At 43.6% G+C, this 15,302-nt stretch overlaps 1 protein-coding gene across 3 annotated transcripts in view; it reads left to right on the forward strand.

Annotated features, from left to right (window-relative positions):
* Positions 1–15,302, forward strand: part of LOC147893967 (uncharacterized) — a 37,335-nt gene that overhangs the window by 13,057 nt on the left and 8,976 nt on the right. For all 3 annotated transcript variants that reach the window (XM_087386257.1, XM_087386255.1, XM_087386256.1), the window contains exons 3-4: positions 4,081–4,316; positions 4,505–4,728. In XM_087386257.1, the coding sequence (XP_087242383.1) occupies positions 4,081–4,316; positions 4,505–4,728 (460 nt within the window). The remainder of the gene's footprint in view (positions 1–4,080; positions 4,317–4,504; positions 4,729–15,302) is intronic.

The following is a 15,302-nucleotide window of genomic DNA, read 5'->3' on the forward strand; positions in this document are numbered from 1 at the left end:
CATACTTTTGCTACTTTTTTGCAGATTTTTGGGCATTTGCAGAGCATTGTGGTGCATTTCAAGCCTTTGATAGGCTTTGAGAGTAACTGTCACTGTGGACAGATTTTCTTAGGTAGACTCTAGTTGTGCATTTTACATCCCAGGAAGGGATTCTACTTGTTTGGTTTGCTGTGTTTTTGAGTTTATCTGGCAAAAATGGCTTAGAAAAACCCCAATGAGGTGTTTGGAGTCCTCACACAGGAAGATAAGTTGGATGGCACCAACTACTCCTTGTGGAGTTTTATGGTTCGCGACATCTTTGGGACTATATCAATGGAGCTGAGGTAAGGCCAAATTCTGTGGCTACACCTATCACTCCTATAGCTGGAGGCAGGGGTAGAGATCAAAATGCAGCACAAGTAATTGGAGCAGTTGTTGCTTCAGTGGCTCCCACAACAGAGCATAAAAGATGGGATTCTGGGGATGCACAAGCTCTGTCAACAATTTCTCTTTCTGTCAAGAGGTTCATTATTCCTCACATTCGGTCATGCAAGACCTCAAAGGCAGCTTGGGAGATTTTAGAGAGTATGTTTGTAGCAAGAAATGATGCCAGAGTTTCCTCCTGAAGAGAGAGTTATCTCATACGCATATTAATGCTCACCTCACAAAGCTTCAAGATTTGAGGGAGCAGTTGCTGAATATAGATGAAGTTATTCCGGATTGAGAGGTGATTACCACCACTCTAAATTCTCTTCTCGAGTCCTATCTTGGTTTCCACACCTCGCTGAATTTGTCATTGAGGGGGGGGGGGGGGGGGGGCAATTCACGAGTTGGTAGGACTTCTGTTGCAGGAAGAGCAGACACGAAGAAATATGGCAACACGGACTGGTGAGCATGCCATGCTTTCTAAGTTTAAGCCCAAGGGAAAAGGGCAGCAAAAGCAACATGCCAATCAGCCCGCACATCAGCATAAAGCTGATTCAAGACAGCCCTCTTGTAAGTCTAAGGGTGATGCAGATAAGCCTAAAAAGAAGGGCATTTGTCACTACTGCAAGAAGCCAGGTCATTATATTGGTGAGTGCAAGAAGCACATAGCTAAAGAAAAGAAAAGGGATTCCGGTATGGCTGTGTCAGATGCATCAGCTCCTAATGCACATGATGGGGGAGATGTTACAACAAACTATGTGGAAGAGCACTATGCCTTTTTGTCTTGCATTTTAGATTCTTCAGTGGGTAGTTCAGATACTACAACAACTATTGATGATGATCCATATGATTTTTTGACTTGCAGTTATGATCCTTCAAATGATGCATGCTCTCTCAGTGTCAGAGACAGTGAATACTTGGTATTTTGATAGTGGTGCTTCTAAGCACATCACTTCTAAGAAGAGCCTTTTTGCATCTTCTGCATCCTCCACCTACTTAAAAAAAGGTGACTTGTGCAAATAATTCTTCTTATTCAATGTGTGGAGTGGGGGACATCATCCTCACATTCACTGATGGCACAGATTTAAGAATTTCAGATGTTCTCTATGAGCCAGGTATAAAGAAGAATTCGCTTTCAGTGTCCTCTCTCAATAGAGGGAAATTTCAGGTTATGTTCGATGATGCTAAGTGTGTAGTCAGAGACAAAGAGAGTGACTATGCTTTGATGTTGTCTGGCAGTTTGTATCGGGGTCTTTTTCAACTTAACATATATGAAAAAAGATCCGATCTTGCACTTTCAGTGAGCACTCCCACTGTTGCAATGCAGAATGCGGAGTTATGGCATGCCAGGTATGGGCACATGAGCTATGGCAGCTTAATGACACTTTAGAAGCATGCTATGGTTGATGCATTGCCTCCTTTGGAGTCATGTCCTCCTCATGTGAGGGTTGCATCCTTGGCAAGATGCATAGATTTCCTTTTAAGAAGGATATTGCAGTAAGAGCTACTCGGAAATTACAGCTCATACACAGTGATGTTTGCGGTCCCATGAGGACACCTGCTTTTGGCGGTTATCTTTATTATGTTACATTCATAGATGATTTCACCAATTATACTTGGGTATATGGTCTTAAGGCAAAATTAGAAGTGTTTTTGCATTTCAAACACTTTGTGGCTATGGTTGAGAATGAGACAGGACTCAAGGTTGCAGATGCATGCTTACAGTGATTCAGATTGGGTTGAAGACTATGATACTAGGCAGTCCACTAGTGGTAATTGTTTCTTTTTGGGCAAAGCTTGCATTTCTTGGTTGAACAAGAAGCAATCTATAGTGGCTACTTCCTCTTTCACAGCGATAGTTGAATGTGTTTGGCTATGTCATTTGTTCGCTGATCTTCGTCTCTTATTCGAGGGTCCTTCTCCAATTCTCAGTGATAGTCAGAGTGCTATAGCAGTGGCAAAGAATCCTGTGTTTCATGCTCGCACGAAGCACATTGAGGTTCATTATCATTATGTCAGAGAGAAGTTGCATGCAGGGGAGATCAGTATGATCTATGTGTCAACACATGACAATGTTGCAGACATCTTCACCAAAGCACTTCCACGTGAGAATTTTGAGGCATTTCACAGTGCCCTAAACTTATCTCCTTTTGGTGATTGATCATGATCTTCGTCTCTTATTCGAGGGTCCTTCTCCAATTCTCAGTGATAGTCAGAGTACTATAGCAATGGCAAAGAATCCTGTGTTTCATGCTCGCACGAAGCACATTGAGGTTCATTATCATTATGTCAGAGAGAAGTTGCATGCAGGGGAGATCAGTATGATCTATGTGTCAACACATGACAATGTTGCAGACATCTTCACCAAAGCACTTCCACGTGAGAATTTTGAGGCATTTCATAGTGCCCTAAACTTCTCTCCTTTTGGTGATTGATCACTACCTTGTACACCACATTGGCACTGTAGGGGGGTGTCAAAATTATTATCATATTCTAGGCAGTGGCCAATGTATTGTAATAAGTAGGTTAGGGACACTTTTCCTTCATTGAGGTTTTCCCTTCTAACCACGATCCAATCCCTAACTACGGTTAGTGGATAGGATAGGGTTTTGTCACTTAGACAAAACCCCTCACTCTTTCTTTGTACTCACTTCATTCCACTATTCTATTTAGTACACTTATGTTTGCTCACTCTCACTCTTGCTCTCCATTTTTGTTCACAAAACTTCCATTGATCGGTAGAGGTGCACCATTTTAGCTTATTTTGGTATCCAAGATGCGCAATCAGGCTACCCAAGTGTTAGGCTCTTAGCAGGAATCCTTACCAGGATTTTTGACAGAGCCTGGCAGGTGGTTCCACAAATTTAGCAGGAGGCATAGTGGAGCACGTTGCCCTATACATGGAGGCTCACATGAAGGCTGCTCAAGGCTGATCGTTAGTAACCTCAGTACTCCCTTGATTTGACGCTGTCCAGTTGGTTTGACACTGAAGGCTGCTGATTGAAGAGGGATGCAGTCTGTAGACTTAGATGCAGAATATGGAGGCAAGGCCCTGGTGCTGTAGACTGATGCCCCCCCTTGCTGACCTGACCTGCAAGAGAGGTTAGTGATCCAATCAGGGTCTGTCTGTGCAGTCAGCCCCTTGGGTTGCCGCTACATGGCTTTGTGGTCCTCTTTGCGTCTTTGTCGCCTTGTTTGGGTTTTGTGCTGTCCATACCTTCCCTTTCTGTGCTTATCTTACTTGGCAGCCTCAAACCTGCTTCAGGATTGCATGGCAGCATAGAGCCGCATGGCTATCCCAAGGACATTTGGCCACCTGTTGAATTGGCCCCCTCCATGCTGCCTGTCCTATCCATGTCCTGTGTTCATGATTGCCTAATCTACAGCTTCCACCTTAGAAGATCACATATGAGGCAGAGCCTATGCCAAATGATTGTACAGGCAAAAATTGCATTGCATTCACCTGTGGGTGACATACCTGTGATAATAGTCCTCTACTCTTAAGCTATCTTTTATATTGTTGCCTTAATACTAAAGTTTTAAACAGCTGATACCACAGTTGGCCACTCTGAATGGGTGGGAATGATCTGATGGATTAAATTTGTGTTTCTGTTTTAGCAACTGATGTGTAAAGAGCTGCATGTGCATTAAACTGATATATTATTTACTTTGAAGGTTAAAGGTAATGTGAACAGGGGAGCTGTTGTACGTGCAGATGGGGACATCATTGTAATGGGGCACCTTGAAGGAGAAGCTCATGCTGGTAGAAGTGGAGACATGCTTGCTGTTATTTTTGCATTTCAATTGAAGCACACAGCGATTAGCATTGCTGGTTGTGTAGCCTGTGGACTAATTAGTGACACACCTCATTTTGGTGAAGTCGTGTCATTAGCGTCAAGTGGTGAAATCAGGTAAAGTCTTTTGAGATAATCTTTTTTCACTATTATGCTATGAATGCAGTTGGCAGTGGTATTTTAGAAATAAGTCATGTTATATATAACTTCATGATATTTCCTGAACCTGACAATAATTTGGGTGTATGTGCAAGTGCTTGAGAGTGAATTTCAGTCAATTTGCTAAGACCTGGCTTATGTGGTAGGATCCAGAAAGCAGATGTTCAAAGCTTCAAAGGTTCATCTGCTGCAGATGGAAACATTAAGGCAGTCAAAGAACAAAGAGTGGGAGTGCTGAAAAGCAAGGACAAGGCATGGTTTCCAGTTGATGTAAGATCAATAAGGAAGCCTTCACAGGTGGCATTTCTCACAGGAGCCTACATCTTTGTCATTGGAGTTGCACTTTTGCTCTTTCCAGTGACTTTGTTTGGTACGTTGAGTACACTTATCTAGATACATGATATTTTGAACTTACTAGTCTCTTTTGTAAAAGATTACCAACTTGGACCAGTGCATGCATCTAAAAAACTCAATGGACATCCTAAGTCATCAATAGCATAATTGAAGGATCCCTCTTGTCCTAGGTCTAATGGTGATTTTATTTTGAGGGATCCTCCAATTTGTCACTAGCTTCTAATAATTGCTGCCAGGAGGGGACATGGAAACCCAAAGTGAGCATTCATGCTAGGTGGCCAATCATCACCTTTGGAGGGAATGCATGCTAGATTCTAATTGTTAAAGAAATCCTTCCACGTTCATTTCCAAGTAGTTTCTGATCACCAACTTACCTAGTACGAATGTGTAGTGAATGTCAGGATCGATAATGCTGAGGCTCATGTTTAGGAAAGATGATGGTGCTCCAAGCTACCATGGCCCTCCGATATTGGGTGTTGTCTAGCTTCTTACTCTCAAAAGCTACAGGTCTGCCCTCTTGGAATAAAGCTGCCCCAATCGCAAAATCACTCGCATCGGCCTCTAAAACATAAGGCCGGGTAGGATTGCGGCCTGCTGGTATTATGATAATTCTTTCTATCTTAAATGGTGCGTTGCCCTATCAGCGAGATTTAGATTTAGATGCTCGTTGGGGAGAGACTAAAATGAAAATGTTTAGACTTCACAAGCAGTTGTAGCTTGAATGAAGAGATTTTGGACTACCTTTTGATTAGCCTTCTCCTTTAGTGCTAGCCTTCATCATGGCTGAGTCTGCCCTTCATCTCCGGAGTGTCGACAGAAACTTAGTACGAAGACTTTGTGTAAATGGATGCTCAAGTATGTGTGGGTGTGTGGATTTGTATGTGTGAGAGCATATTTTTATACTATGGTCTATACCCACTGTTGGGCGCTGATGACGTCAGTGGGGATGTCATAGTAGCTAGTCCCTGTTATGCATGATGGAGTTTATGGTTTTCAACCTTGTGAGTGACTATCATGAGATTGAAAGTGCACTATGTTGTGTTTTTAGAGGATGAGTTTGGGAATGTTCCTGGATTCATCTAGGTATATAAATGCAAGAATGGGTGCTTCCTTGATAGTTAACTTCAAGGTTTCAAAAGCCTTGTTCAATGCATCATTCCAAGAGTTCGGCTTCGTAGACCTGCGTCCACGACCTTTCAATATGTTGGTTAAGGGTGCCGTGATGTGTGAATAATCACGCACAGACTTTTTTAGAAAAACCGTGAATCCTAGGAAAGAACGAAGTTGTTTTACAGCCTGAGGGATAGGCCATTCTAAAACCTTCTCTGGATACGATCCAGATCAATGCTAATACCTTCAGAAGAAATCTTGTGTCCGAAGTAAATGATCTCCTTCATAAAGAAGTCACATTTACTCATCTTGGCATAAAGCTTATGCTGTCTTAGTATAACTAAGATAATCCGGAGGTGTCCAATGGATCCTCTAGCGTTCGGCTATATACCAAGATGTCATCTACGAACATGACAACAAATTTGCCCAAAAAATCTCGAAACAAATCGTTCATCATTTGCTGGAAGGTGGTAGGAGCATTGGTCAAACCAAAAGGTAATACGAGAAACTCGTAGTGGCCATACCTAGTCGGAATGCGGTTCGATCTATGTGTTTAGCATAGGTACGGATTTGGTGATAACCCGTACGCAAATCAATCTTAGTGAAATACTTCGCTCCAGCCAAACGGTCTACCAAATCATCGGAACGAGGAAGAGGGTATCGATTCTTAATTGTTACTTTATTCAATCGTTTATAATCTATATACACATTCTTCACGAATTATCTTTCTTCTTTCTTAAGAGAACAGGTGCTCCCCAAGGTGATTTACTTGGGCGAATATAGCCCATATTCATATAATCTTGTAGTTGTGAAGCTAACTCATCCTCCTCAAGCTGGTTCATCCTATAAGGTGGAACACTAATAGGTTGAGCCCCAGGTACTATATCTATGCGATGATCTACTGCCCTTTTTGGATGTAAACCTTCTGGTAGTTGAGCAAGGAATACATCTATGAAATCATCTAACAACGTTCTCAATTCACGGTGTTCAAACACACTTAAATTATTTTTGTTATCAATAGAAACAACAAATGAGGAAAGCGGAATCAAAACACACTGATACACAACATAATGAGAAGTGTTTATTATATTCCGAAGCTGCATCGTAGATACAATAGGTCCCTGAGAAGAGGGAATATTATCACACTGAATACAAAATTGGGTGTCCTTATCCAAAAAAGAAAGGGTATGTTTCTTCCATCCAACCCGAATATCGTGGGTTTTAAACCACTCTATTCCAATTAACAAGTCCACATGCTCCAAGTGCATGACATAGCACGTAAGAGCAGCTGTGTAGTCTTGAATCTGGATAGAAAGTGCTTCAATCTTGCGATCCCAAAACTGCATCCCAGCTGGAAGCTGCACCTCATAGGTGTGATCGCTAGGTATCGTGAACAGCCCCATCTTCTGCACAAGTTTGTAATTAACAAAGTTGTGAGAGCTGCCTGGGTCAAAGAGAATGTGAACTCTTTGGTTTCTAACTTCTCCATAAACTCGGAAATGGGAACCAAATAACGAATTGTTAAAAGTGCAATTACAAGAAAGTGGGCAAGTAATGACATTTACAGAAATACTTGTCATCGAAACTTGATTAGCTCCCTTAGCTTTGATACCCAGATCTGCATGGAGCTTCGGTCCCTGAAGCTTTGGTCCGGGCGCTTGCATCTGGTTCTTACGCTTAGGACAATCATTCCTTATGTGGCCCCACTCCTTGCATATGAAGCAACGTCTCTCTTTCTTTAACTTCAATGTACGAAGGAAACGGGCACGACCATTCTTCGCATGAGTCGAATGTTTCTTAGAGGCGTTGTCTATAAACTTCGACTCCCCGGTACGAGTGGTAGACTGGAAGAACTTCCTCTTGTTCTTCCCACCCGTGTCGGCAACTGTGGTTGCCTTTGCGCTGGCGATGGTATCATCATAGATGCGTGCGTAATTCATGGCCTCTTGCAAAGTGATACACTTGTTGTTCTTGATCTGTAACTTGTACGAGTCAGGCAAACCATCCACAAAATTTGTAGCTCTGGTCTGCAAATCCCGAACCTTTGAAGATAAACCTCAAAAGTCATATTTAGCTTGGACATATCGAGGGCCTTGAGCTTGCCTACGATATCGTAATCTTCCTCCTTCAGAAACTCTTTCTAGAAGATCCCTTCAAATTCTATCCATGTTGCAGGCTTGGGTCGGAGTTCCTTCCACCACAATAAAGCCTTTCCTGACATAAACCTTGCTGCAAGCTGTATTTTCTTGTCATCTGGATAAGGGTGAAACTGGAAGTGTACTTGCCACTTGTGCAACCAAGTGTCAACAACCTTCTTGGTACGAGACTTCTGATCTCCAGGAAAAGGATCTGGAGCGATGTTCGGACCTAACACTGAAGCCATGGCATCCACATGCGTGTGTGCGTGAACAGTGCTAGTCAAAAGTGTGAGTGTAGTCTGAATCCCTTGGAGTGTAGGCTATCTCATGGGCTATCCATAGATGCCACTTATACCTTGGTATGAGCCTTGTAGGCCTAGTTATAGTGAGTTAGGACTATTGGTACAGTTAGTTTATGTACCATCTAGGTCAGTTAAGTCACTTAGTACAGTTAGGGCAGTTAGCCCTAGGGTTTTGTTATGTTGGCTCTCCCTTGAGCCTTCACACTTCAGTTTTTGCAGCATCTCGTTTTTCTCCATTGTGCTTCCATTTTTGAGCTTCCATTGCTTCCAACACCCAACAGTGTATTAGAGTAGGTTGGGAATCCATTCCCTCAGCCATTGACAGCTTTCCCAAGTTGTTTGGCAACCTCTGGAGCTTTTATTCTTGCTGATCTTGCTGGTTTTTACACTCCCATGAGTGTTTGAGACCTTTCCAAGCACTTCTGTCGCGGAAAAACCTCATTTTGTAGCGAGAAGACCGCACTTTGGAGCACTTCTCGCGAAGGAAACTGTTTTTCGGTGCATTTTCCAGCCTGCTGCAGCAAAAAATGGCCACACACGAGCATCTACAACATCTGTACGGAATTCTGAACCTGTTAATTTTTTTAAATAAAAAAATTCCGTACATGCGCTAGAATTTGTACGGAATCTGTACATGCGTCAGAAATTGTACAAAAATCCATACATCTGTCAGAAATTGTACGAAAATCCGTACATCTATCAAAAAATTCCGTACTTCTATCTGGTTTGTCAGAATTTCAGTACATTCACTGCAGTACGGGCTGCCTCGGGGTGTGCACCAGTCATTTCTTAGATTTTCCAGCATTTCAGAGCTGTCTTGAGCTGCGCGCCAGCATTTTGGAGCTGCCTCGAGCTGCATGCCAGCATTTTGGAACTGCCCCGTGCTGCGTGCCAGCATTTCGGAGCTGCCTCGAGCTGCGTGCTGGCGTTTGGAGCCATTTAGAGCTGCTGAATGGATCCGAAGACTTCTCTTTGAGCCCTTCTCTCCTCATTGGGCATCCCTTTGCCTCGGGCTGCGAGCTTCTCTCCATTGGATCTCTTTCTCTGCATTTCTACATGCTCTCCTCCTCGTGGGAGCACTTCTTTTGCTGTAATTCTCATTTCCAACCCTCATTTGCTCGCTTTCAGAGCCTGTCACTGCTGTTCATCATTGGGTAAGCCGTTGTTGCATTGGCTTGTTTTTTGCTTCATTTGCATTTCGGAAAGGCCTCGTGTTGCCTTTGGGGATTTTTCTTGCAACAGGTACACCGTGGGACAGTAGAGTCTTTTGCAGACATAAGCTTTGAAGCTTGGGCGGTTTTTTGGCACTTGATTCTGAGAGGTTGCCTTTCTCTCATTTGCTTTGCCAGTTGGTGCATTTGCCTTGTATTTCAGCACCATGTCTGGTGCAAAGATGATTTGTTTGGGCTGATTGGGGCCGATGACAAGCTTGATGGCACCAATTACCCCATGTGGTCATACATGATGGGACATGTTTTGGTTGCCAAGAATCTATGGCATATTGTTTAAGGTTCTGAGGCCAAGCCTACACGCACTGTTACTGGTGCTACACCTGCAGCCTCTACTTCTTCAGGTGATGGGTCTTCAGGTGATGGTTCTACTGCTACAGCCAGGACTCCTGCACCTCTTGCTCCAGGTGTTTTGCCTCCTTCACAGGAGCAAATTCAGTGGGATGGTCGTGATGCCAAAGCACATGCCTTGATTGCTCTTTCAGTGAAACAGGTTATTATCCCTCATATTCGGTCTTGTAAGCCAGCTAAGCAAGCATGGGATCAACTTGCATCTTTGTATCAGGTGCGGAATGAGGCGAGGGTTGCCTATCTCCGTAGGCAGTTGAAAGATTTAAAGCTTGATAAGGGTGATGACATGGATGCCTATCTCACTAATGTGAAGGATTTGAAAAAGCAGTTGGCCAACATTGATGAGATTATGCCTGATTCTCAGCTGGTTTCTAATACCCTTGATGGGTTTCCTGATTCATATTAAGGCTTTGCTACTACATTGAGATGGGTTGCAGGGGGTGATGCCAATCATTTCTCATTTGACCAGCTTGTTGCTCTTCTTCTTCAGGAGGAGCAAAGCCGTGTGAATCACAATGCTACTATGGCTAGTAATCGAGCATTTGCTGCCCATCATAAACACAAAGGTAAAGGCAAGGTTTCAATTGGAAAGCCCTCTCATTTCCATGCTGATCATTCACATGGTGCCTCTTCTTCAGGGGATCACGAAAAGAAGAAGAGATGTAACTATTGCAGAAAACCTGGGAATGATATTTCTAAATGCAGGAAGTGCATAGCATCTGAAAAGAAAAAGAAAGAGTCTGGCCTTATAGTATTTGGTTCTTCTAGTGCAGAAGATCGACATGAGTTCGCTAATTTCGCACAAGACCACCATTGGGCTTTCTTGGTTACTCGTCAGTATAATCCTGATGTTCATGATGCTTGTATGGCAGTTTTAGATGTTTGTGATGCCTGGTTCTTTGATAGTGGTGCTAGCAAGCACATCATTTCCTCTAGGAAGTTATTCAGATCATTGGAGCTTACATCTAAGGGGGGCAGTCTCACATGTCCCAATAATGCATCATATACCATGAAAGGTATTGGGCAAGTTGCTCTTACTTCTGTCTCTGGTGGTATTGTCACTCTAGAGCATGTGCTTTATGTTCCAGGCATTCGTAAGAACCTCATTTCTATTTCAGCCATTGCTACATGTGGCTTTCAGGTTATTTTTGATGGTGTGAGGTGTGCAGTGTATGATGTTACACATGCCTCTACCCTGGTTTTGACTGGCACATTGTCTAGCGGTCTTTACAGACTTGATGCATATGACAGATGTTCATATGATGATGCTGCACTTGTCGATGCACATGCCTTTGCTATTGATTCTACCATGGCAGATACTCATTTGTGGCATGAGAGGTTTGGACACCTAAATTTTGAAGCCCTGGTGAAGTTATATAAGGAAGATATGGTTGTGGATCTTCCCAAAATGCATATGCTTAACCAAACATTTGTGAACCATGCTTACTTGGTAAGATGCACGGTGCTGCGTTTCCCAAGGATGGGAGAGTTGGTGCTTCACGTAAGCTTTATCTGGTTCATAGTGATGTTTGTGGACCCATGAGGGTTGCAGCTCTTGGGGGGTTTTACTATTTTGTTACTTTTATTGATGATTTCACCAGGTACACTTGGATTTTCGCATTGAAATCCAAGTCTGATGTTTCTTCATGCTTCAAGCACTTTATTGCCTTGGCTGAGAATGAGAGTGGGTTGCACATTGCTCACATTAATACAGATAGGGGGGGTGAATACATGTCGAAGGAGTTTGTTGTTTTTTTGGCTTCCCGTGGCATTAATCATCGATGCACGGTGCCTTATACTTCTCAACAGAATCCCGTGGCTGAGCGGAAGAATAGATCAACGATGGAAATGGCCAAATGCATGTTGAAAGGCAAACATTTGCCTAATAGGTTGTGGTTGGATGCCGTCATGTGTGCAAATTACATCTTGAATAGATGTCCTACAAAGGCATTGCAGACTATCACACCTTATGAGGCTTGGACGGGTCGTAAGCCTCGCATTTCCCACTTGAGGACTTTTGGATGCTTAGCTTATGCTCATGTGCCTTCACTGAGATGCACTAAGTTGGATGATAAAGCTATTAAATGCATTTTTCTTGGATATAGTTCAGAGAGCAGGGGCTATAAGCTATATCAGCCCCGCACGGGCAGTGTTTTGTCAGTCGGGATGTTGTGTTTGATGAATCTTCGACTATGCCTTTGCTGGACTGTCAAAAACAGCCCATTGTTGATGCCCCAGACATATTTGACAGCTTGATGCCTTTGTTTCCATCCGATGCTCTGGATGATGTTCCATCTGAGGTTGTCCCTCCTCCATCTGTTGGTCATTTACAGCCCCAAGTGCATGCAGAAATTCAGCCTGATATGCCTATCATTGATCAGGATCATTTGCACCGGGCTCTTGACCAAGAAAGAGCAAAAATTCAGGAGCCTAAAAAGGTACCCTGTTGGCTCCTTGACACATTAAAAGACAGCAAACAAGACACTCCTCTGCCAGCCCATACGAGAGAAGCTGTCTGGAAAGAGCATGCTAGTTTTGTTGCTTATGCTTTGGTTGCTACAGCATGCAATGAAGAGCCATTATGTCATCAAGATGCCTTTTAGAATGATTGTTGGATGAAGGCCATGCAAGCTGAATTGGATTCTATCCATCAGAATGACACTTGGGAGTTGTGTGATTTGCCTTATGGCAAGAATGCCATTGGAACTAAGTGGGTTTACAAGCTCAAACGGAAAGCTGATGGTTTAGTGGACCGTTACAAAGCCCGTCTTGTTGCTAAGGGCTATGCTCAGCAGCATGGCATTGACTTTGAGGAGACTTTTGCTCCCACTTCTAAGATCACTACCATTCGCATTGTTATTGCCTTTGCTGCCCACTTTCATTGGCAGATACATCAGCTTGATATTAAGACAGCTTTCCTTCATGGGCATTTGCAGGAAGAGGTCTATGTTTCCCAACCTCCTGGCTTTGAGGTTTAAATTCATTCTCATTTGCTCACACTTGGCTTTTAGAACAGCCCTACAAGGGCTACCCTTTACATCTGCAAACGTGGGACAGATTTGCTGATTTTAGTCCTTTATGTGGATGACATGCTTGTAACTGGGACACATGCTCAGCAAATTGCAGATTTTAAAGTTGATTTGCAGCAGACATTTGCTATGTGTGATCTTGGTCTTCTGCACTACTATGTGGGCATTCAATTTGCTAGCAGTGAGGGGGGCATTTTGATGTCACAATCCAAGTATATTGGACATCTTTTGCAGCGTTTTCAGTTTGAGGATTGCAAGCCAGTATCCACACCATTAGAGACTGGTTTTCACTTCTCTTCTGAGGATGGCAGCGGTACATGAGATGTCACTCTTTATCAGTAGGTAGTTGGTTGTTTGATTAACCTATGCCATACGAGACCTGATCTACAGTATGCTGTCTCACAGTTAAGCAGATATATGCACAGCCCATCTATGCACCATTGGCATGCCGTGAAGCGTGTTTTCAAATATCTTAAAGGCACTCAGCATTTAGGCCTTCTTTATGGGGCTGATACTTCACTTGTCATGCATGAGTTCACTGATAGTGATTGGGCTGGTTGTTTTGACACTCGTGTGTCACATAGTGGCAATTGTTTTATGCTTGGTATTTCATGTGTTTCTTGGTTCAGCAAGAAGCAGAGTATAGTTGCTACTTCTAGCTGTGAAGTTGAGTACAGAGCGGCTTTTACAGCTACAGTGGAGTGTGTTTGGCTTCGGAAGCTACTTGCAAATCTTTGTGCATATCAGACTGCTCCTACCGTCATCTTCACTGATAGTCAGAGTGCTTTGGTTGTCGCACGGAATCCGGTTTTCCATGCTCGCACAAAGCCATTGAGGTTCACTATCACTATGTGAGAGAGCGATTATCAGCAGGTGATATTGAGTTGTCTTATGTTCCCACTGAAGACAACTTGGCATATCTTTTTATGAAGGCTCTACCTCGACCTAAGTTTGAGGCTTTTCGGCAAGCTTTAAACAAAGTACCTTTTGTAACTTGTCCTGTTGTACTCTGTACAATCATAGGTTGCTATATCCTACGAGACGGACATGTGCAACCGTGACACTAGATATTTAGGTATCCTGAGCCATGTCCAGGATACTTCAGCCCATACCATGGAGGGGAATTTGTAGGCTATCTCATGGGCTATCCATAGATGCCACTTATACCTTGGTATGAGCCTTGTAGGCCTAGTTATAGTCAGTTAGGACTATTGGTATAGTTAGTTTATGTACCATCTAGGTCAGTTAGGACACTTAGTCCAGTTAGGGTAGTTAGCCCTAGGGTTTTGTTATGTTGGTTCTCCCTTGAGCCTCCACACTTCAGTTTTTGCAGCAATCTATTATAGCATCTCGTTTTCCTCCATTGTGCTTCCATTTTTGAGCTTCCATTGCTTCCAACACCCAACATGGAGTTGCTGTGTCAACCCCGTTTGATTCGTGTTAACCTGCTCAAACTTTTCATCAAGAGCAGTGGTGAATTCACTTAAGGCTGTCTTCGTAATCAAATCATTGTAGAGACCCTGGTCATCCTCCGCATGGTAGTTCATATCCTGGTCTCCCATCGCAAGCTCGGGATCTACGGAATCAGCCATGACTGAAATCTGATCTGAAAAGAAGATAGGCTAGAGAAGGGAAGCAAGCAGGTGGCCTCGGAGCTAGGAGGTAGAAACGAAGTGAAAGCTGGCCAGGAAGGAGGCGATGGAAGAAGGGAAAGCTGGTCGATGGAGAAGGTAAGCTGGCTGTGCTAAGCTGACGAGTCAGCTCGGATTCTTGGACCTGGGATTCCGCTCTTGGCTGTCCGTACAAAGTGCTGCAGCAGGCCGTACATGTGTTCTAGCTCTCAGGCGTGAAGGTGTAGAGGGGCTAGAATGTTGCGCAATCTACAAGCTATGGGAGAAGGCAAATTGGCCGAACTAATAGCGGGAGAGCAGGCTTTTAGTAAAGCCATGCTTTTCCAAAGCTCACCCTCCAAAAATGGAGGGATAGTGCTTTTTTAAGCGTCAACCCCCCCCCCGAAAAGCAACTGGCCTAGATTGCGATCTAGCCCTATCCTGCTGCGCACCTTCCTGCGCTCCCCTTCTACCTGCCATCACAATCCCTGAGCAGCCGGCCAACGCAGGGGATCCCCTTTGGTTCGCCCTAGCTCTTCGTTCTCTCCTGACTCCCTTCTGATGCCTCTACCCGGACCTCACAGCTTCCTCCTAACTACACCTCTCTCCCTCTCTCTCAGCCTGTCACATCTTACAACGAAATCACCCTGCACTCTCTCTCTCTCCTTCCTTCTATCCCAATCTAATACAACTTCCCTTAACTGATGAACCAGCAGGAATGAACACGTATTTCGAAATTAGGACACACCTGGAGAAAAATTAGTCCAAAATTCTCGCAACAGAAGTTTCTACCTCAAGAGTTGGCTCTGATACTAACTGAC

Source organism: Dipteris shenzhenensis, chromosome 15 (genome assembly GCF_047967505.1).
Source record: "Dipteris shenzhenensis isolate YYH24624 ecotype China chromosome 15, Dip_SZ_1.0, whole genome shotgun sequence".
Lineage (NCBI taxonomy): Eukaryota > Viridiplantae > Streptophyta > Polypodiopsida > Gleicheniales > Dipteridaceae > Dipteris > Dipteris shenzhenensis.